General features: G+C 44.7%; 1 protein-coding gene across 1 annotated transcript in view; it reads left to right on the forward strand.

The window, feature by feature from the left end:
• The window catches only part of RIC1 (RIC1 homolog, RAB6A GEF complex partner 1), a 2,584,659-nt gene that overhangs the window by 935,037 nt on the left and 1,625,130 nt on the right, over positions 1 to 24,492 (forward strand). The window contains exon 13 of the mRNA XM_044061149.1: positions 5,640 to 5,678. Coding sequence (XP_043917084.1) covers positions 5,640 to 5,678 — 39 coding nt within the window. The remainder of the gene's footprint in view (positions 1 to 5,639; positions 5,679 to 24,492) is intronic.

The raw sequence follows: 24,492 nt of genomic DNA on the forward strand, positions 1-24,492 counted from the left end.
TTGCCGCTTTTGTGCTAGGTTTAATAAGCGCACTATTAAGCGAAGGTTGGATTGTGCTAGGCTGGTCTTCGGTAAGCGGTGCAATTATAATATGCCGTCGGATACTCCGACGCCCGCTTCCACGAAGAAGCGCAAAGACAAAGCGGTTAAACCTAGGCAAGATGAGTCCGTTCGGACGCCGGTTCTTTAGAGGTTTCAGTGGAACCGGTGGTTCCGATGGAGGCTTCTCTGGAGTCTCAGGGGGAGACTTTGATTTTGCAGGATGTGGCCTCTCAGGAGGCAGGTCAGGCTGAAGGGGCTTCTCAGGTTTCTGTACTCCCCTCCCTTCCCAGGGTGGTTAGACCCTCTCCTTCTGTTTCCAAAACTTCTTCCAGAGGCAGGCCAGGTTTAGCTTCTGTTGGGGTCAGTCCTAGTTCTGCAGGGTCTGTGCCTAAGAAGCACATGCTTAAAATGGCAGAAGATTTGATTACTCTGATTAGAGGTTCTTTGCCCCTCCTGATAAGAGGCCTAGGGTGGAGCCAGAGTTGGAAAGTTTTGTACAGGCTTCGGATGTTTCAGAGTCTTCGGCTGAAGACTTGCAGGAGTACTCTCCTTATTCTGATTCTGATGCAGAAGATTCCACTCCTTCTGCTTCTCCTCCAGAGGATTTTTCTTTTCAGAGACACTTCATTCTATGAGGGAACATTTTAAGTGGGAAGGTCAGGACTTCTCTGATTCACGGAAAAGGCTTAGGGAATTTTTGTTTTTACTTCAACATAGGCCCTTAGCTATACCCCCTGTTCTGGATGTTGTGCAAGATGTGTTTTCAGAGGCTTCACTTAATCCTGATTCTCTGCCCCTTGCGCCTGTTAAACCAGATAGGTATTACAGGGTGCCTGAGGCTCATAAATATCTCTATAAGAGTCCTAGGGCGGACCCAGAAACTATTAGTCAGGGACCTAAGGGTGTCAAGGCCTCGGTTGTAAAGAACCCGATCCCTCTAGATAAAGAGGCCAGGGCTTTGGATAGATGGGGAAAGAAGGTCTATACATCTTCTACCTTAGCAATGAGGGCTTTAAATTGCCAGTTTCATATGTTGAAATATCAAAATTTTCTTCTTTCTCAATTGAAATCTAAGGTGGATGCTCTGGCAGAAGGCATTGAGTGTAAAGAATTACAAGATTTGGTGCATGTCTCTGAACAGGTGGGTAAGCATTCTTTACAGTGTGGTTTTGATGCTGTGCAGGCCTCTTCTAGGGTGGCTGCCACTGGTTCAGTTCTTCGCAGGCACGCCTGGCTTAAGGATCAGCATTTATCTGACCATGTTAAGACAAGGATTTTTGGATGCTCCTTTGCAGTCTGAAGTGTTGTTTGGTCCACCTGTGGAGTCAGTCTTGAAGAAGTTGGAGGACAAAGCTAAGTCTATGCAGACTGTTAAAGATTTTTTGCAAGTTCAGCCTCCGAAGTTTAGTAGAAATTGGCCTGCTAAGGGGTGGACGTATCCTTCTTCTGATTCTCAGTCTAGGGGTAGGTCTAGACGTGGTAGGGGCAGAGTTCAGAGTTCCTTCAGACCTAGAACATGGAGTTCACCTGCACAACCTTCGAGTGAAGGCAGGGGCCAGTCCTTTCGTAAACAGGCCCAATGACCTACTCTTTCAGCTGCCAGATCCTTCTTGCCTGGCAGCACCTTTGGGAGGACGGTTGGCACTATTCAAGGAAAATTGGATTTTAATTACCCAGGACAAATGGGTATTGGATATCATACACCAAGGTTACAAGTTTTATTTCCATACCTTGCCCCCTTTCAAAGGCATGCCAGATGTTCCTCCTCAGCAAAGACGAGAGGCTCACAAACAGATTTCTCTACTACTTCAAATAGGGGCTATACAACCGGTCCCTCTGCCAGAAGTGGGCCTAGGATTTTATTCTCGCCTGTTTCTAGTACCAAAGAAAGGGAACACGTGGAGACCAATTTTGGATTTATCTATCCTCAACACATATCTGGACATTCCCAAGTTCAAAATGTTGACGTTACAACAGCTTTTACCTCTGCTGGGAAAGGATCACTGGATGGTGACTCTGGATCTCAAGGAAGCTTACCTTCATGTTCCTATCAGGCCCGGTTGCAGGAAGTATCTGCGTTTTCGGGCTGGGACTTTTCATTATCAGTTCTCTGCATTGCCCTTTGGCTTATCTACTGCGCCCAGAGTGTTCACAAAGGTTCTGGCTCCAGTGATAGCTTTCTTCAGGCTAAGAGGAATACAACTCTATCCTTATTTGGACGATTGCCTGATTCTGGCTCAAGGAAAGGACGAACTTCTTCATCATTTACAGTATGTGATAGCAGTGTTAAGATGCCTAGGGTATTCTGTGAACGAAATAAAGTCCAGTCTAGTACCCTCTCAGGACATGTGCTTTCTGGGTGTGAGACTGAATACAGCATCCCAGATGGCCTTTTTGACCCCGGACAAACAAAAGAATCTTTCTCTTTATTTCCATCAATTGTCTCGTCAGTCCAGGCTGACTGCAAGGACAGTCCTTCAAGCCTTGGGGTTCATGGCATCTTGTATTCTGGTACTTCCCAATGCCAAACTGCATATGAGGAAGCTACAATGGTATCTCAAAAATGTATGGACAACACTGCCAAGATATGGACACTGTCATTCAGATAATACCTTGCATTCAAAAGGAATTTCTGTGGTGGGCTCAGGAATGTCACCTAAACAAGGGACTCTCTGTGACCCGACCAGAGGCGAGTCAGATTCTAACGACAGATGCCTCAGACAAAGCTTGGGGAGCTCATCTAAATGGAAAATGGGTACAAGACACGTGGCCTGCCAGACTTCAACATTTACATATCAACTTGAAGGAGATGTTAGCAGTCCAATTTGCATTGATAGCTTTCAAGGATTTACTTCTTCCAGGGCAGGTGTTGATTCAAACAGACAACACAACTGTCATGTGGTACATCAACAAGCAAGGGCGGACACATTCATACCCTCTATGCAGACAAGCAATGATTTTGTGGGAGACTGCACTCAGTTTACAGCTAAATCTTCAGGCAAGGTTTCTGCCGGGAGCACAGAACTCCTTAGCAGATGTGTTGAGCAGACAAATTATGGATCCCCACGAGTGGAAATTGGATCCTCATGTATTTCAAGAATTGACAGTGTTATGGGGAACTCCAGACATAGATCTGTTCGCTTCTCCACTGAATTACCAGTTGCCAAAGTTTTGCACAAAAGGTTTCATCCCACAGCTTGGAAAGTGGATGCTCTCTCATTCAATTGGAGCAATCTTCACGTGTATGCCTTTCCACCTCTGCCTCTCCTCCCAAAGGTACTCCTGAAGGTCAGACAGGACAAGCCAACCATGATTTTAATAGCTCCGGATTGGCCTCGACAGCACTGGTACCCATTACTGAGAAGTCTGGTCGGGAGCCTCCATGGCCTTTGCCTTCGATTCCACACCTGCTGTCTCAGGAGAACAGTCATTTACTCAATGTCAAACTTCACTCTCTACATCTAACAGCCTGGCATATTCTGTTTTAAACCCTGGAGGGTCTCAGCTTCCACAACAAGTTTTGAATGTTATTTTGGAGGCCAGAAGGCCTAGTACAAGGAAAGTTTACGCAGATAAATGGAGGAGATTTTTAATTTGGAGTACAGCAAGGGACTTTGATGTTTCTAAACCTAATTTAAGTGTTGCTCTTCAATACCTGACTGAGTTATTGGACAAAGGGTTGTCCTTCTCCTCTATAAAGGTTCATGCTGCAGCAATTTCTGCTCACTATGACTGTGACCCACCATTATTTTCTCATCCTTTGTTTAAGCAATTCCTTAGAGGGGCAAAGAATATAAGACCCCCACGTAGAGCTCCTACTCCTCCTTGGGATCTCAATTTTGTGTTGGATAAACTCACTCTACAACCTTTTGAGCCTGCAGCTACTGCCGAGTTGAAATATTTATCATGGAAGACTGCTTTTTTGTTGGCCATTACCTCTGCGAGAAGGGTTTCTGAATTACAGGCCCTTATGGCGGTTGAGCCATTCTTAATTTTCCACAAGGATAGGGTATCTTTGCGTACTAACCCTTCCTTTATGCCTAAAGTGGTTTCTAGTGTGGCTTTAAACCAAACTATTCATTTGCCTACTTTTTATGCAAACCCCCAAAATAAAGGGGAGAAGATCTTGCACACTTTGGATATCCACAGACAGTTGCGATATTATTTGAGCAGAACTAAAGGGTTCAGGCAGTCTCAGCAGTTGTTTGTTTCATTTGCTTTGGGTTCTCAGGGCAAACCTGTTTCAAAACAAACTATTTCTAAGTGGATTGGTTTTTGTATTGCTTTCTGTTATTCCCATCATGGTAAGGAGATTCCAGTTGGGATTAGGCCTCATTCCACTAGGGCTACTGCCACTTCTACAGCTTTTTTAAGGGGGGTGGCTACTAAAGATATTTTGGAGGCAGCTACTTGGAGTTCAGTGCATACTTTCTCTAAGCATTACCATCTTCCACTTTACTCTAAATCTAGGGCTGGTTTTGCCACTGCAATTTTACAGGGCATTTTGGCAGCTCCGAATGCTTTATAGTTTTGCCATCCTCCCTTACCTCTGCTTTGGGATTCTACCCATATGTAAGGACTGCAGCAATGTGAGATGAAGAACATAGTACAGTTTTGTACCTACCATAAATGTAGATGTTCGAAGATCCACATTGCTGCAGTCCAATTTACCCTCCCTCCTTCCCTCTGTAGTTAGAGGTGGTTGTGTGGTTTGGGTTGTAAATTTTGTAAATATGGTTAGTGCAGGGGTGGTTGGTTGTTCTTTGCTGTTTTTTGGCTTTGGCCTTTCTTTTTAGGGCCTTCTGACATCTGGGGCAAGAAAAGACTGAGGATTTGACGTCGGTCATGCGCTTTTGTACCCTGACGTTCTGATGTCAGTTTTAAGCGCCTTGACCGACGTCAGCCTAATACTTTGGTATTCGGGCCGACCGAGGACAGCGGACTACCCATATGTAAGGACTGCAGCAATGTGGATCTTCGAACATCTACATTTATGGTAGGTACAAAACTGTACTTTTTTTGGAGTACTGTTCTGCAAGTGAGCATTCCTTGAGATTGCAGGTATTCACTATATCATTTCCTCTTCAAGAAGGCCCTCTGCAGTGGTTGTATTTTCTCTGCTTGATTAGGTCGATGTCTTTTCCATCACCAGCTGCTGATGATTTGACTAGTGAGTATTCATTTTCAGGGTGCTTACTAATATACTTGTGGCTTGTTGCTTTTTCAGATTGTTGTACATGGTTTGAGGTACATTCAGAATCACAAGCCGTGTAGGGAGTATGCTCTCCTTTATTCAGGTATGCCAATGTCATTGTGGTTTCAAGGTACATGTTCTTCCCAAACCATGATGTTGGACAGAAATTTATGCAGGAAAGGAGGGGAAAGAATTTGAAGCTATAAACTTGTAGAATATCTTTTAAAAACAAAATGCGTGATAAGGTGAGTTAGCACATATCTGTAATTTTCAGATTTGAAGCAGTTAATCTGTATTTAAATAGGGGCATCGTTACTGATGAATCTGCAATCGTCTGTTAACTTGTGTGTGTTTCCTATTTAGAGTCAGCACTTAATCTGTTGTTTTCTGTGTTTCTCTTTAGGTTCATAGCACATATCTTGAGAGCAACTGGCCTATAAGAGTAAGTTAAACATATCCAGTGACATATACTTATTTTTACTTAAGATATCTAATATAGTATGCTTATCTGTTTTATTGAGATATTTAATGTCATTTTTTCTTTTATTTTCTGGAGACTGTGGCCAAGTCACTGTTGTTAATAGCTATATCACTTCCTTTATAGTACTTAACTGTGAATTCATTTGTAGTGCATGGAGCTCTGTGATTACATTCCAATGTTCAGAAAATGACATTTAAGCTCTTCTGTAGTGCAAGACCAGATTTTAACAAATGTCAAACACCCCTGCTTCAGTTGTTAAGATCGAGTGTCATGCTAGGAAGTTAAACCTGACAGTACTGGCCAGCAAATAGCAGAGGCAGAACAAAAAAAATATATATAGATTTATTTGTGCCTGCTGTGTGTGCCGGTAATGTCACTAACTTGTTGTAACATATGTCTATGAAAGTCAGCAAAATACTTTTATTTCTGTTTTTGTAACTAGTAGTACATAGAGCTTTATACATCAATGTGTGTGTATGTACCTTTAAGAAGCTATCTAAGGGCTTGCACAAGTGAGTAAATACTGACCATGTGCAAGCCTGTCTGCCATTTTGTAGTAAGTTGTTGAGATGTAATCATGTATGTATGTAAGGTCTGTCTCTTAACCAGTTTGTTTGTATTTTGTGATGCTGCTTTCCATCCTGATGTGTTTCTGTGTATTAAAGCATCTAAACAAAATATCCCACCTGCTTCTCTTCTATGTTAGAAAGGGATGAGTGACGGAGCTGATAAAGCTTCATGCTCTACAAAGAAATATGATTGGGTCTCCAGTCATAACCCTTTAATCTGATGTTGTTAATCTTCATTCATTCTTACTGATGGGTGTCAGTTCCGTCCTTGGCTGTTATAACAGGCTCGCACCAGCCAAAAAACTGTCAAGCTAAGCCTTTACCCATAGTGCCCCTCTCCACATTATCTCAGATCTCATTTGCCTTGTACTGAATCAAGATGTGTCAGGCCAGCTCTCAGCTAAATAATTTCAAAATTTCCACTACTTAAACCTTCTCTTAGTTTTCTTTCATATATTTAATTAATATGATGTTAGTCGCATATTATTTGCTTATCTGTGTGTGTGTGTGTGTGTGTGTGTGTGTGTGTGTGTGTGTGTGTGTGTGTCCTTCTCTTTCTTTCCTTCTTCTACAAGTTGGGTACTCTCCGTACCATTGCTGGTATAGGCCTTTCCTTACCTCTGAGTTAATTCCCAATACCACTGTTGGTATTCTCCTTTCTCCTCTCTACTTTATTCTTTATTGTGTGTGTGTGATTTGACTGAGTTGTTGTTAAAATTGTATTTTTGGTCGCAAATATGTCTGAGAAAAAAGGAACAACTGGTTTCAGACACTGTGACCAGTGCAACAGGAAAATGCCTAATGTGGACAACCATGTGTCCTGTGCCTATTGTCTCGGGGTGCCACAACTGTCTGTGAAACCCCTTTGTGAGCTATGTAAGGGATTTAGCTCCCGCACTTTGGTGGAATGGAAAAACAAGCTTACACTTAAAGGCCTCCTGAAATCTCCTCTTGTGGATGCTGTTTTTGAGTCAGAGGACTCTACTCCTCCGAAGAGAGAACATAAAAAGGAGTAAATCTGTACCCTGCTCTCCTCATGTCAGTGAATCAAAATCAACGGAGCCAAAAGCAAAAATTTCTGAAGTGGCACCAACAACCACTGCACCAGGGCTTCAAAACCCCTTCCATCATGCAGGCTTCGGTTCCAGCACCTCAGCAGCTAGCTGCAGTGCTGTCTTTGGCACTCATGCCCCAAGCACCAACTATGACACAGATTGTGACTACAGTACCTATCTCCCTTTCGGCACCAAAAATAGTTGTTCCAATTCTGGTCACTTCCCTCCTACCTATACATCATGCTGGTCCTTCGATCTTGGTGCCGAAAGATGAAATTCCCCTGCATACCTGATAATTCCCCTTTGGTGGATCCATTTTTTTGGACAGCAATGCAGCCCATTTCTAGAGCTTCCTGACTCCCCATCAGGGATGTCAACCCGCTCCTCCAGGAACATTTCGGAACTGGACATAGTGAGGCTAATGGTTCAGCTCCTGGTGGCCAGAGGAATTCCAACTCCTCCTAAATCCTCCCTCCCACCCAGAGCCGAGGATATTTCTCCACAGACTCCAGCATATTTTCCTACTTCGACCTCCCTGGAGGTATAGGAGCCTTCAACACCTGATGCCGACCCCTGTTCCAGCTTCTTCGGTTTGATTGGTAGACTTTACCATGGCTCCGAAGACTACCCTTTGGGCATCGACTCACTTGGAGCTGAGCCATCCACAGGCTCGAGATTGGTCTGTCAGCACCGTGATCCCTAGTACGGCACCTGTTTTTTCCATGGTGCCGTCTACTAAGGTTCCGTTTTCCTTGACGGAGCCGAGTCCTTTCGTGGCTCCTTCCCTGGGAGTGGGTTTGTTAGAGCAGGGTGTGACCCCAGTCCCGAGGTTGTCTATTTTTGTTCCGGGCTCCCATCCTGCTTCTGGCGGACCTCCTTTCCAGGTGATGGAGAGGGCAGATGTTCATCGTGTTTCACTGTTGCAGTCATTACACTTGGGTTATCCTCCTGGCAGGCTACCCGCAGTCGGCCTGAATTCCAAAGTCCTGGTCCAGCTTCGGTTGCTGTCGCCTCTTCCCTGACGTCAGTGCGCCATGGGTATAAAAGATGCAGCCGACACCATTTTCTTCAGTCTTTCTTGCCGCATGGTGCCTGAAGCAAAAGCAGATGTCCTTCAAGGATGCATCTGCAGTCATCACATATGGGTTGTCCTGCCTCAGGCAGCCCTTCGGTCGACCGGATTCCAAAGTCTGGGTCTGGCGTCGGCTGATGTCGCCCTTTACCTGACGTCACAAAGCCTGGGGTATAAAAGCGTCAGCCGACGCCATCTTCCTCAGTCTTTCTTGCCGCGTGGTGCCCGAAGCAGAAGCATTTCGCAAGTGCCGGTCGGCCAGCTCCTGTAATTTCGCTATCCGAAGACTTCAAAAGCTAAGTACCCCGTTGGGGACTCTTTCTTGCCTCAGCCGATGTCAGAAAAAGTTAATAATTGTTTAACTTGTGGGAAACAAATACCTCATAAGTATTTCCACTCTTATTGTCTTCCTTGCTTAGGCCCAGACCACGACGTATCGGCCTGCTCTGCCTGCGCTTCCTTCAACCGACGCACTCTTAGACGTCGGTCGGAGTTCGCAGAAGAGTTTTTTGGGGATAGTTTTGCTTACAAAATGCCATCGGAAACCCCGACATCTCATTTAATTAAAAAACGGAAAGACAAGGACCGACACGCGCGGGCGCGGCTAGGCCTACCGTGAGTGTCTCGGTCTCGGCGGATACAGAGCCCTTGGAACTTCCGAACCCTGAAATAATACAACCGACAGCCTCGGTCCTAGAGGCTCCTACCGAGTTGGTTACAGAATTGCCTTCCGAAACTGGTGTATTGGAATCTTCCGACACCATACCTTTAGATAAAGCTACACCAGCACGTGGTGCAGCCAGGCCTCCTGCATCCATGTCTATTAAGGCCTTCACCAGGGCTAAAGCTGCAAAACACACTAAAGCCATGCCTCCCAGAGTTATTCCTCAGGGACCTTCTTCTAGTTCACAGATTTTAACTTTAGCAGAGGACCTGATCTCCTTAATTAGGGGCTCTCAGCCTCATCCGGACAGGGGCTCCCAACCCCCTCTAGACAAAAGGCCCAGGATGGATCCCCCTGATCCCCTTTCTTCAGAGGAGGCCTCTGTTGGCTCGGATCACTCAGACTACCAGGAGGAGGCTTATTCGGCCTACGAGGATTCGGATGCAGAGGAATCTATTCCCTCAGCCTCCCCTCCTGAAGAGCTTTCCTTGGGGGAGACCCTTCACACTATGAGAGAGCATTTCAAATGGCAGATCCAGGAATATTCTGATTCCAGGAAAAGACTAAGAACCTTTCTTCATTCACCTCAGCATAGACCTTTGGCTATTCCTCCTGTTTTAAATGTGATTGATGATGTATATTCTGACTCTAATATGACCCCTGACACTCTGCCTCCGGCCCCTGTTAAGCCTGATAGCTATTACAGGGTCCCGGACACACACAATTTTCTTTATAATGCCCACTCTGCTGACCCTGAAACTATTTCACAGGGCCCTAAAGGGGTTGCAGCTGTTACTACTAAGAACCCACTCCCCTCTGCAAAGGAGTCCAGGGCATTAGAGAGATGGGGTAAAAAAGTGTATACTTCTGCCACTCTTGCTATGAGGGCATTACATTGTCAATTTCACATGAATACAGTATCAAGAGTATTTGTTAGAAGAAATGCATAAGAATTTGTCTTCTTCTGAACCCCTGGACCGTAAATCCCTTCAGGATCTGGTACATAATTCCCAGCAGGTTAGCAACCATTTCTTGCAGTGTGGTTATGATGCATTGGAAGCTTCATGTAGGTCAGCAATGACAGGTGTTGTCATACGCAGGCATGCTTGGCTGAAGGAACAATCTCTGCCAGAACATGTTAAAGCTAAGCTTTTGAATGCTCCACTGGAAAAGCAATTTCTAGAGCTTCCTGACTCAAGACGTCCTAAAGAAATTTGAAGAAAAGGCAAAATCTGTACAAACAGTTAAGGATTTTCTTCAAGTCCAACCGCCTAGATTCAGCAGAAACTGGCCTTCCAAGAATTGGTCCTTTCTGGACACAGAAAGATTTCAAAGGGGCAGAAACAGGCGTGCTAGAGGTAGAGGCCAAGCTAGGGGCTCCTACAGAGGCTGTCAATGGCAACCTCCAATCCAGACAGGCAGTTCAGGATCTGCAACTGCTGCACAAGGAAAAACTCAATGACTATGCTTTGACTCCGCCAACCAGGGCTCAGTTAGAAGCACCTCTGGGCGGAAAGCTTTCTTTATTTTCAAGAAACTGGCACAACATTACAAGAGACAAATGGACACTCCAAATAATAGACAATGGATACAGGTTCCATTTCCACATATTGCCAAAAAGAAAAGGCATACCAGGTCTGCCACCAAATCAAAGGACAGAGGCTTTGAAACAAATCTCAAACTTACTACAAATGAAAGCCATGGAAAAAGTTCCTATTTCAGAACAAGGCCAAGGATTTTACTCCAGACTATTCCTTGTTCCAAGAAAAGAGCATCAATGGAGGCCTATTCTCGACTTGTCCGTACTGAATACTTATCTCATTGTGCCAAAATTCAAAATGCTGACTCTACAGCAACTCCTTCCCATGCTGGGCAAGGGGTCTTGGCTGGTTACTCTAGACCTCAAGGAGGCATACCTGCATGTCCCTATCAGACAAAGTTGCAGAAGATACCTCAGATTTCTTGCAGGGTCAGAGCATTATCAATTCTCAGCATTTCCCTTTGGCTTATCTACTGCACCCAGAGTATTCACGAAATGCCTGGCAACAGTAATAGCACACTGCAGACTCCAGGGGATTCAAATCTACCCATATCTGGACGACTGCCTTATACAAGCGGACAACCAACAAACTCTGATAAAGGACTTAAATTATGCCATCAATCTTCTGCAGGCCTTGGGATATACAGTCAACATGCACAAATCAAGACTTGTTCCATCCCAAAGAATAACCTTTCTGGGTGCGGATCTAGATACAACCACCCAAATGGCCTATCTCACAGAAGAAAAACAAAGTCAACTACCGGATTACTTCAAGAATCTGACAAGACAAACTCAGCTGACTGCAAGGAAAATCCTGCAGGCCCTGGATTACATGGCATCCTGTATTCTTCTGATTCCACAAGCAAGGCTACATATGAGAAAGCTACAGTGGTACCTAAGGAGTTTATGGACTCAGCACAGTCACAGTTTGGAAACTTTAATCCCACTCATTCCATGCCTTCACAAGGAATTTCTGTGGTGGGCTCAGGCCAGCCAGTCCAACAGAGGGCTGCCCTTCACAAAGCCAAAAACCTCCCAAACTATTACAACAGACGCTTCAGACCTAGGTTGGGGAGCACACATGCAGGGCAGAGGTATCCAAGGACAGTGGTCACGAAAGGAGCTACGCATGCACATAAATCAAAAAGAAATGCTAGCAGTGATACATGCAATCGAGGCCTTCAAACTCTTTCTGCATCAAGGCCATCTACTAATAAGGACAGACAACACCACAGTTATGTGGTACATAAACAAGCAAGGAGGTACCCATTCTTACCCTCTGTGCAGACTGGCAATGAATCTATGGGATCTTTCCTTGAAACTCAATATACAGCTATAAGCTCAGTTTGTGCCAGGGAAGGACAATACACTGGCAGACAGCTTAAGCAGAAATATCATGGATGCACACGAATGGATGCTGCACCCAGACATTTTCCAACAGATAACACAATCTTGGGGGAGCCCGGACATAGATCTATTTGCATCCCCCCACAATCATCAACTAAAGAAAGTCTGCTCAAGGACATACCACCCACAAGCGTGGAAAGTGGACGCCCTCTCTTTCAGCTGGAGAAATCTGACAGTGTATGCATTTCCTCCTATTCCATTAATGACCAAGGTGCTACTGAAGATCAGGGCAGAGCAGCCGAATGTGATCCTGATAGCTCCGGACTGGCCAAGACAGCACTGGTACCCACTGCTAAGGAGCATGTCACGTACGAAGCCATGGCCCCTACCTCTATGGCCACTTCTACTGACACAGCACAGATGCAAAACTCTTCACTCCAACCTGAAAACATTGCAACTAACAGCGTGGAGAATACCTTGACTCCTCTTCAGGATAAGCTATCCCAGAGAGTAAAGAATATTATTCTGGAAGCTTGCCGCCCTTCCACAAGGAAGACATACTCAGCAAAATGGAAAAGATTTCTCATCTGGAACACCACAAAGGGCCTAGATGCGACAATGATGAACATGGCACATATCCTGGAATATTTGGCAGAAATGTTCCACAATGGGCTGTCTTACTCTTCTATTAAGATTCATGCTTCAGCAATTTCAGCAGAGTACAATACTGATCCTCCTGTCTTTTCTCATACTCTCCTAAGGCAGTTTCTAAGAGGGATCAAAAACATCAAACCTCCTAGGAAACCACCTCTACCTGCTTGGGACCTTAACTACGTGTTGAAAAAACTAACACTGCCTCCATTTGAACCAGCAGCATCTGCAGATCTACAGTACCTCTCATGGAAGACTGCTTTCCTTCTGGCAATAACCTCAGCAAGAAGAGTTTCAGAATTGCAGGCCCTGATGGCAGTTCAGCCATTTATTCATAGGTTCATAGGTTCATACTAGGCTATCTGCCCTAGGGCATTTATAAGCCTAGCCAGAGTGTGTGTGGCTTTCACCACCCCTTAAGATGAAAATACTATACCCATTAATTTGCTGTGCCTCTGTCCAGCAGTGATACAGAGATGATCCCCGGGGTAAACCTACGATCTCCCATCCACTCGTCAAGATTTCTCTTGAACAGAGTCAGTGAGGGGCTCTGCCTCACATGGACTGGGATTCTGTTCCATAGTGTAGGGAGTCTCTGGGTGATGAATCTGTCCCTCCAGCACGCCCTATTTATATCCGTGTTGAGGTTTAAGTCTCTTGCTCTCGTGGCTCTGGTGGATTTGGATTTTTTGAGGTGGAGCATGTCCATTAATTCCGGGTTGGACATGGCCTTGTATGTCAGGCACAGATCACCTCTGAGCAGACGGTATGCGACTGAATAGAGCTGGAGTTTCTTCAGTCGGGCATCGTATGACATATGTTTGAGCCCTTTTATCCTTTTGGTGAGGAACTTTTGGGGTCTTTCCAACTGCTGCAGGTGTCGGGTAAGGTACATTCCGAATGGGGAGTTGTACTCAATCACTGGTCTGATAAGTGAAGAGTACAGGGGTACAATGACCTCTCCTGATCTGGATGTGAATCCCTTCATGATCAGGTGGGCAATGTAGAAGGTCTTCCTAACCACTTTGGCAATGTGAGTGTCAAAAGAGAGGTTACTGTCAACTTGGGTCCCCAGGTCCCTGATAACTTCTTCCGTGTTTAATGGATTACCACCTATGTGGTAATTAAGGGTTACCTTGTTTTTCCCAAAGGGTATGACTATACATTTTTTGGCATTTAGCTTAAGGCCATGGCTCTGGCACCAGTTATCCATTTCTATGAGACCTTTCTGGAGGATGTCTGTGTCTGATGGAGTGTCAATTATGGTGCCCAGTTTGCAGTCATCTGCAAATTTTGTCAACCACAATCCCCTATGTTTGCCTGCACTTCAGAAAAATAAATGCCGAACAAGAGGGGCCCAGGACTGAGCCCTGTGGGACACCACTGTGACCGCCTAGAGTCTGACATGGCACCAGCAACTCTAACCCTGTGTGTTCTGTCCTTGAGCCAGTTTGCAACCCATCTTGTGACATATGGGTTTACATCTAAGCTGGTGAGCTTTTCTATGATGCCCGAGTGGGGTATTGTGTCAACGCTTTTGCTAGGTCAAGGTAGGCTGTGTGAACTGCCTTACCCTCATCAATGGCCTTAGTGACTGTTTCAAAAGTCGACCAAGTTCAAGAGGCAGGATCTGCCCTTGACAAAGCCAAATTGGGTAGGATCCAGTGTCTGTAGGTCCCCAATGTCTTTATTTATGAGTTCCATTATGATCCTCTCCATAGCTTTGCAGACAAGGCTCGTCAAGCTTATGGGGGTAATTTCCAGGGTCCGTAGAAGCACCGCCTTTGTGGAGTGGGACCACAGTTGCCGTCGCCATTCTTTGGCACGTATCCTGTAGTAAGGCTAAGATTAAACAGCAGCCTTATGTGTGGGTTTAGTTCCTCATTGAGTTCGTGTAGCACACATCCGGGGACACCGTCCGTTCCCATTGATGCTGTGTTTTTGCTTTAGAGAGAGCAGCTCTCACCTGGTCATCTGAGATGTTTGTGAGGCTAGACTCTGGTGGTTTAGATATTTTTCCTTTTGGGGAGGGAGAGGAGAAATTTGCACTGAACCTGTCTGCCAGTATGTTGGCAATGTCTGTGGGTTCAGTGATTTTTATCATTTTGGACTAATTCTGAGCATATCTGGGAGTTTCCACCCAGGTTTCTAACATAGCTGAAGAAGGCTTTATGATTGTCTTTTGTGTCATTAGCGATTTTTCTCTCAAAGTTGGCCTTGGATGATTTTATGAGTGATCGTAGTTTTTTGCTAGTATTGATCAGAGATGCCTTCCCATTTAAGGATTTTGCTCTGTCATGTAGTAGCTTTCTCCTCTTGTTGTAGAGTTTGTTTATGGCTGGAGTCCACCAGACCAGGCGCCTGCCTTTGGTGGAAAGGGTCTTGATTTTATTAGGGATTGCTTGATCCATATATTCCTGGAGGTGCTCGTAGAAGGCATTTGTAAGGGTTTCAGCAGCGTGGGTTGTGGTTTCCACTGGCTCAGGGGCCTTGAAGGATACCACTCCAGTCTTAAGAAGTGTGAAGTTTGCTTTTGAGAAGTTCTTCACTGTGGTCTTTTTGCTGGGGGTGGGGCGGATGTGGATCTCCAGTGAGATTAATTTATGGTCTGATCTCACCAATGAGGGATATACTTCCGTGTGGAGCATTTTGTCCCCATGTTTGTGATGATCAGGTCTAGTATATTTTCTCCTCTTGTGGGAATGGTGACTAGTTGTTCCATAGCATTTGAGTTTATGAACTCAAGGAACCTTTGGGCTAGGGTGTTGGGGCTTGAGTAATGTTCCCAGTCTATGTTTGGGTAGTTGAAGTCACCCAATATGATGGTGTTTGGAGAGACATTTATACTCTCCAGTGTCTTCAGGAAGGCTGTGTGGGTTTCCTGAGTTTGAGAAGGTGGTCTGTAGCATGTTACAAACTGTAGGGCAGTTTTACCTATGGTTAATTGCACCTGGATGGTCTCCGATGCTTCGTGCGTTGCCACTAACCTGGAGGTGTGGGTATCCTTTATGAATATGGATACTCCTCCTTTTGTGGTTCGGTCCGGATTTTGGGGCCAGAACGCATGATATGAGGTATAACCTGATAGTGCTGGGGTGCTCTCAGGAGCCTTGAACCAGGTTTCAGTCACAGCACAAACATCGATGTTCTCCATACTGAGGAGGGCTTCGAGGATGCATCTTGAGGTTTAGACTTCTGGCATTGAGCAGTATTACCCTTAGTTTTTCTCCATTTTTGTTTTCTAGGCGGTAGGTTTATCATTTGAGCCTTGCCTAAAAAGGCACTATGGGGTGGCAAGAGCCTTTGCCACTATCCGGAAGCCCAGGGTGACAGGTGCAAGCCATCCCTTGGCGAAGCAGCGTGGCTTGTCAAGCATGTCATCCCAGGCAGACAGACATTGATCCCCTTAGAATGACACCAGTAATTAAGCCAATTATTAAAGCTGTTCATTTTGTCTCTGTATTGTGGCATCATTCTTGGTGGGGGTAGGTTACTGATCAGGGTCAGGGTCATACCGCCTGGGCTACATAATCTGAGAGCTCCTCTATGTCTCTTTTCATGTAGTCCAGGGAGGTGCCTCAGGTCGCTCACACTGGCATGGACAATGACTGAGTCATACTTGTACTTGCTGTGGAGTGACCTGAGTGCTTGTGTTATGTGGCGGATTCTAGCGCCTGACAGGCAGCTAACTGTGATCTTTTCCTTGTTCAGTCTGGTGAGAGGGACGCCAGTGTGTCTGACTATGGAGTCACCTATAACAAGTGTGTCTGGCATTGTGTTTGGCCTTAAGGGCTGTGACTGTTTAGCACACTGACTTTGAGAACTATGTGTTGCATGTCTTATGTCTTGAGGTGGCAGTTGCTTGGGTGTCTGCTTTGGAGGCCTCTGTAGTTTTGGTAGATTTTGATCAGTGCCTCCAGTATGTCTTTGTGTGTTTATGTGTTTGTTTTGCAGTTGTGATAGTTCTATGTGAAACTGGGTTTGTGGTGTGTGTGGTTTCCTTCTCCTCCTGTCTGGTCTTGCCAGTCCTGAGTTGAGAGAGCTCAGCCTCCAGTTTGGCTATATAGTTGCATCTCTCACATGTATTTGTGTTTTGTGGGAGAAGGAGTGGGTTGTCTGTGTACATGAGGCAATTGTAACATTGCCTCAAGATGCCCAGATTCACCAGCTGAACAGGAGAGGACGCTAGCAACTGACCCTTCGACATGCTAGAAAAAGTGAAAAAGTTTGCTGTGTAACTGAGTCAGAAGGGACCTATAGGGAAATGGGTATTCAAGGGGATTCTAGGCTAATGTAGTACTTTGTTTAGTATACAAGTACTTTACCTATATAAAAATGCTTTAGGAGCAAGTGCTGAGCTATTGAGATAGAGAATAGACTGTTTAGATTGCAAGTAGAGAAGTTCTAAGGGAAAAATTGAAGAGCAGACTTTATGGAGCCAGAAATAGTTTAACCTTGTCTAACCGGCGCTGCCCATGGTACTCTATGGGCAACTCCGCGCTAAATCACGCAAAAGCGCGCTAAAGTGGGCTTTATAGCAGGGGGTTGAAAAGACCTAGGAATTGACCCAAAATGGCCAATAGACTACAAGTTTCTGGCTGGAACCACTGCTCTATGGACAAATAGGCTGCTCAGTGCTCCCCACTCCCACTGGTGAACAAAGAAGCTTCCCTTTATCCAAATAAGGATATGGAATAGCACAGAAACCAAGCCAAAGCCCAGAGATCAGCAAACTCTGAAGACTGGACTATTCTAGTTCAGTAAGGCAGGAAAACAAGATTTTTTTTTTTTTGTTTTTTTTGTTTTTTTTTGTTTTTTTTCTTTTTTGCAGAAAACAGAAGAAAAACAGACAGTAAATGCTATAAATGCTTTTAAACGGCTAGCGCACTTGAGTGTGTTAGCCTACAAGTAAAATTAAGCAACAAATAACTTTTTTAAAAGTGCAAAACAGTTAATCAACACAAAAAACAGTTTAAATAGAATGCAGAGCTGTATAAACAGGCGAAAAAGCAGTCGCTAAGCAGTAAATAATCAAAAAGCCAGAAAAAAATACTTAAATCAGGAAAAAGTCACTCTTTTGCTCTCTGCTGCTTGTAGAACTCTGCAGTACACCACGAGGAGCTGTGCTGAGTTGAATACAAGCGAAAAGCTGCTAAAGCGGGCTTTATTACAGGGGCTGAAAAGAGCTAGGAATTGACCCAAAATGGCCAATAGACTACAAGTTTCTGGCTGGAACCACTCCTCTAGGGACAAATAGGCCGCTCAGTGCTCCCCACTCCCACTGGTGAACAAAGACGCTTCCTTTTATCCAAATAAGGATATGGAATAGCACAGGAACCAAGACAAAGCCCAGAGATCAGCAAACTCTAAAGACTGGACTATTCTAGTTCAGTAAGGCGGGAAAACAAGATTTTTTTTTTTTTCTTTTTTGCAGAAAACAGAGGAAAAACAGACAGTAAATGCTATAAATGCTTTTAAGTGGCTAGCTCTCTTGAGTGTGTTAGCCTACAGGTAAAATTAAGCAACAACTAACTTTTTAAAAGTGCAAAACAGTTAATCAACACAAAAACAGTTTAAATAGAATGCAGAGCTGTATAAACAGGCTAAAATGCAGTCGCTAAGCAGTAAATAATCAAAAAGCCGGAAAAAAATACTTAAATCAGTTATAGCAAATACAGTTATAACAAATGCTCTGAAATATACTGTATATTTCCAAAATGTTTGAGAAGGACAGTCAGAACACAAGAAGGTTCAGGCGAAAGAGAAAAAAAAAAGTTTTTCATCAGGACAGAGTTTCATTAAGAACTAATCCTACCTTTATGCCAAAGGTGATATCCAGGGTTTCATTGAATCAAGCCATTCACTTGCCTACCTTCTTCCCAAATCCACAAAACAAAGGGGAGAAACTGCTGCACACCCTGGACATTCACAGACAGTTGCGCTACTACTTGGACAGAACTAAAGGTTTCAGAAAAACTGACCAGCTGCTGGTAGCATATGCTGCTGGTACTCAAGGAAAAGCAATTTCCAAACAGACAATTTCAAAATGGATAGGAAATTGCATCCGCTTTTGTTGTCATTCCATGGAAAGACTGTACCAGCTAACATTAGACCTCATTCTACGAGAGCCACAGCCACCTCCACAGCCTTCTTAAGAGGGGTGGCTACAAAAGACATTTTAGAAGCTGCCACATGGAGCTCCGTGCATACATTTGCCAAGCATTACAATTTACCTCTATATTCCAGATCCAGAGCAAGCTTTGCTACGGCTTTCCTGCAGGGTATCTTAGCTACACCATCCTTTTCCTAGTACCTCCACCCCCAGATTGGCTATGGTATTCTACCCATATGTGATGACTGCAGATGCATCCTTGAAGGACATAGTACAGTTTTGTACCTACCATAAATGTAGATGTCCGATAGGTATGCATCTGCAGTCAGGTTTACCCTCCCCCCCCCCCCCCCATGGTACTCCTAGGGTGCTTACCTCTCTATTAGCTAGCTGGGGGATCTATTATGGTGTATTTGTTTTATACATTTATATATATATATATATATATATATATATATATATATATATATATATATATATATTTTTTTTTTTTGCAAATGTTTGGATTTTTTATTGTTTTTTTCCAAATTTAGCCTTCCTAGAGGGCACCTGGCATCTGGGGCAAGAAAAACTGAGGAAGATGGCATCGGCTGACGCTTTTATACCCTAGGCGTTGTGACATCGGGGAAAGGGCGACATCAGCCGACGCCAGACCCAGACTTTGGAATCCGGCTGACCGAAGGGCTGCCTGAGGCAGGACAACCCATATGTGATGACTGCAGATGCATACCTATCAGACATCTACATTTATGGTAGGTACAAAACTGTACTTTCGCAAGTGCCGGTCGGCAGATTCCTGAGATTTTCAAAACCGAATTTCAGATCCGAAGTCTTCATTAAAGCTAAGTACCCTGTTGGGGAAACTTTTTCTTGCTCCAGACCGATGTCAGAAAAAGTTAATTGTATTTCTTGTGGGAAGCAAATATCTCATAAGGATTTTCATTCTTACTGTATTCCTTGCCTAGGCCCTGACCATGACATTGCTAGCTGTCGTTTTTTTGCTAGATTTAACCAATGCACTATTAAGCGTCATTACTTTGGCCGAAGATTTAATTATATAATGCCGTCGGAACAGCCGACGACCGGAGTTTATAAAAAGCACAGGGAAAAGGACAGACATCTGAGGTCCAAAACCGACGACAAGGCCTCCGCTAGGCAAGTCGCCGGTTCTCAGTGAGGCGCTTTCACAGCCCCTGACGCCCGCTACCTCAGAGCCACAGGCTGCTTCCGACTCCCACGTGGAGCTGACTAGGCCTCTGGATACTCAAGGTATTGGACACACTGAAACTATTCCCTCAGATGGGTCCAGAGCCGCTGAGCAGGCATCGGCTTCTGAGGGTGTTTTCAGACCGACACAGTTATATGTTAAGCCAGCCTCAGCTTCAAAGGTAAAGACTAAAGCAGCTGTAAAGACAAAGAAACAAGTACAGCATTCTCCTGCACAGACATCCATGCCTAAAAAACAGATGTTTAAAATAGCTGAAGACCTAATTACTTTGATCAGGGGTTCCCATTCCCCTCCTGATAAGAGGCCTAGGCAAGAGACAGAATATGAATCTTCAGATCAGGTTTCCATTTCCTCTGACTCCTCTTCTGAACAGGGATACTCCCTTCCTCCCTATGAGGATTCTGATGCTGAAGAGTCTATTCCTTCAGCCTCTCCTCCTGAGGATTATTCTTTTGGGGGAACCCTTCACACCATGAGGGAGCACTTTCACTGGGAGAGCCAAGATTAATCATAATCTAAGAAAAGGCTCAGAGACTTTCTTTTAATACCTCAGCACAGACGTCTTGCTATTCCACCTGTTCTACACATAGTAGATGATGTATTTTCAGAGTCCAGCCTGTCTCCTGACTCTCTACCCCCTGCACCGGTTAAGCCAGACAGATACTACAGGGTTCCAGATTCCCACAAATTTCTATTTAAAAACCCTGATGCTGACCCAGAAACTTTATCTCAGGGTCCCAAAGGGGTCAAGGCTTCCACTGCGAAAAACCCTGTCCCCTCTGATAGGGATTCTAGGGCACTGGACAGATGGGGGAAAAAAGTTTACACTTCTACTACCTTGGCTGTAAGGGCATTAAATTGTCAGTTTCATATGCTTAAATATCAACAATATTTAATGTCACTGCTAAAACAGAAAATGTTGACAAATTCTGAATGTCCAGATAACAAGGAAATGCAGGATTTATTGCATGCAGCTGAACAAGTGGGAAAGCATACTTTGCAATGTGGTTTTGATTCACTGGAGGCCTCTTGCAGGGCCTGCTGTTAACAGGTACTGTCATTAGATGGCATGCTTGGTTAAAGGAACAAAATCTGCCTGATCATGTTAAAGCAAAATTATTGGATGCTCCTTTACAGCATGATACTTTGTTTGGTGTTAAGGCAGAAGAGGCGTTGAAGAAAATGGAAGATAAAGCGAAATCTATGCAGACAGTTAAGGATTTCTTACAGGAACAACTACCCAGATGTAGCAGGAACTGGCCTTCAAAGACTTGGTCCTTTCCAGTGTCAGACAGGCCACAAAGAGGCAGATACAGACACCCTAGAGGCAGATCCCAGCCCCAAGGCTCATACAAGTCTAAACAATGGGGTGCTTCTACCTCCAAAACAGAGAAGACATATCACAGCCATATAGAAAACAGTCCCAATGACTTTCCTCTGCCAATACCAAGCACTTATCTTTTGGCAGCCTTCTTAGGGGGAAAACTAGCATTTTTTTCACAAACTTGGCATATAATCACTCAGGACAAATGGGTCTTGAATAGTGTGTGCCAGGGCTACAGGTTCCACTTTCACACCCTGCCAAAGTTTAAAGGTATGCCAGACCTGTCACAAAATCAACGGGCAGAGGCATAAAAGCAAGTTACATCCCTCATGGACATGAGGGCCATTCAGCGAGTACCACAGCAAGAGCAGGGACAAGGATTTTACTCAAGACTATCCCTGTTACCCAGACAGGACAAAGCCTGGAGACCAGTACTGGGACCTGTCTATTCTAAACACTTTTCTGGACATTCCAAAATTCAAAATGTTGACTCTGCAGCAGCTTCTGCCCATGCTGGGCAAGAAGGCTTGGCTTGTAACTTTGGAGCTAAAAGAGGCATACCTGCATGTCTCAATCAGACAATCTTGCAGACGATAACTCAGATTCATAGCTGGATCAATGCACTACCAATTCTCTGCACTGACCTTGGCTTATCTACTGCGCCCGGGGTCTTCACAAAATGCCTAGCACCAGTAATTGCTATCTGCAGACAAAGGGGAATTCAAATATACCCTTACTTGGACGATTGCCTTCTTCAAGCAGAGAACAAAGGCATTCTACTGAGGCATCTGGCGTTTGTAAAAAGATTACTATTTGCCTAGGGTACACGGTAAACGAAAATAAATCAAAACTAGTACCCTCTCAAGGGATAATATTCCTGGGTGCAAGCTTAAATACAACTGCCCAGATGGCTTATCTCACGCCAGACAAACAAAGGCAACTGACTTCTTCGAAATGTTGGCAACAAAGACCCAGTTATCTGCAAGAAAAATTCTGCAGGCTTTGGGCTTCATGGCATCCTGCATTCTGCTAATTTCATATGCAAGACTGCATATGAGGAAACTACAATGGTATCTAAAAAGTGTTTGGACTCAACATTGCCACAGCCTGGAAACATTAATTACCCTCATTCCCTGCCTGCAACAGGAGTTTCGATGGTGGGCACAGGCCTGTCACCACAACAAAGGACATCCATTCACTCTACCCATGACCAGGCAGACACTAACATGCATCAGATTATGCCTGGGGGTGTCCACGTGGCAGGAAAATATATTCAGGGAGCATGGCCAGCAAGCCAAATGCATCTTCATATCAAACAAAAAGAGATGCTATAGCTGTTCAGAATGCCCTGACAGCCTTCAAGGATCTACTTCATCCAGGACATCTGCTGGTAAAGACAGACAATACTACAGTTATGTGGTACATAAACAAGCAGGGAGGCACACATTCCTACCCCCTCTGCAGACAAGCCATGACTTTGTGGAGCACAGCATTGACTTATGAAGTACACCTGCAAGCACAATTCCTGCCAGGAAAGACAAATACTCTGGCAGACGAACTAAGCAGAAATCTCAAGGATCCTCACAAGTGGAAACTAGATCCACAAATCTTCAGCATGATAACAAGGAAATGGGGATGCCCAGACATAGATCTGTTTGCCTCCCCGCACAACTGCCAACTACAGAGATTCTGCACAAGGACTTATCACAAACAAGCATGGAAAGTGGGTGCCCTATCATTCAGCTGGAAAACCCTTACAGTATATGCCTTTCCTCCACTGCCTCTCCTCCCCAAGGTACTCCTAAAGGTCAGACAAGAGAAGCCAAAAATGATACTGATTGCCCCAGACTGGCCACACCAGCACTGGTACCCAATCCTAAAGAGCTTGTCTCAAGGCCCAGCCTGGACATTACCCCAAATTCCTCATTTGCTGACCCAACAAAACAATCAGATCCTGCACAGCCAACTCAGAACCCTAAATCTGGCTGCATGGCTGATAATGTAACCATTCAGAACACACCTCTCTCTAAAGCAGTTATGGATGTTATTTTGGAGGGCAGGAGGCCCAGCACCAGAAAATCTTGTACAGAAAAATGGAAGAGATTCTGTGCTTGGAACCAGGCACAAGGAATGGACACGCTTGTTCCAAATATTCCTCAGATTTTACAATACCTAACTGATATGCTGGACAAAGGCCTATCCTTCTCATCAATTAAGATCCATACCTCTGCCATTTCAGCTCATTACAATAAGGATCCACCTATTTGTTTACATCCACTGCTAAGGCAGTACCTCAGAGGGGCCAAAAACATAAGACATCCAAGGAGAGCAACAGCACCTGCATGGGACTTCAGTTTTGTCTTGGAAAAGCTCACACTGCCTCCTTTTGAGCCAGCCAATACAGCTGAGATAAAATACTCATCATGGAAAACAGCTCTGCTCCTAGCAATAGCCTCAGCAAGAAGAGTCTCAGAGTTACAGGCACTAATGGCTGTGGAACCTTTTATTAATTTCCATCTGTACAGGGTTTCTCTAAGGACAAACCCAACGTTTATGCCTAAGGTAGTGTCCAGTGTGGCTGTTAACCAATTCATTTGCCTACCTTTTATCCAAACCCACAGAATAAGGGGGAGAGACTTCTGCATTCTTTGGACATACACAGACAGCTACACTTCTACTTGGACAAAACTAAAGCCTTCAGAAAGACTGAGCAACTCTTAGTGGCATATGCTGCAGGATCGCAAGGAAAAGCTATTTCAAAGCAGACTACTTCAAAATGGATAGGCCACTGCATTCGTTTCTGCTATTCACAACATGGCAAATCAGTGCCTAAGGGCATTAGGCCACATTCAACCAGAGCAGCAGCCACTTCAGCAGCCTTCCTCAGAGGAGTACCAACCAAGGACATTTTGGAGGCTGCAACTTGGACTTCAGTGCACACTTTTACAAAGCACTACCACTTACCTCTTTACTCTAAATCCAGAGCAGGCTTCACCACTGCAGTTCTGCAGGGCCTCATAGCCACTCCTAATTCTATCTAGGCCCAGCCACCCAACCTCAGCTTTGGGATTCAACCCAGGTGTAATGACTGCAACAGTGAAACATGATGAACATAGTACAGTTGTGTACCTACCATAAATGGTACACAACTGTTCAAGTGTATTCACTGTTCATAGGTTCATACTAGGCTATCTGCCCAAGGGCATTTATAAG

The sequence above is a fragment of the Protopterus annectens genome, chromosome 2.part0 (genome assembly GCF_019279795.1).
Source record: "Protopterus annectens isolate FY-2018-M chromosome 2.part0, PAN1.0, whole genome shotgun sequence".
NCBI classification, from domain to species: domain Eukaryota; kingdom Metazoa; phylum Chordata; order Ceratodontiformes; family Protopteridae; genus Protopterus; species Protopterus annectens.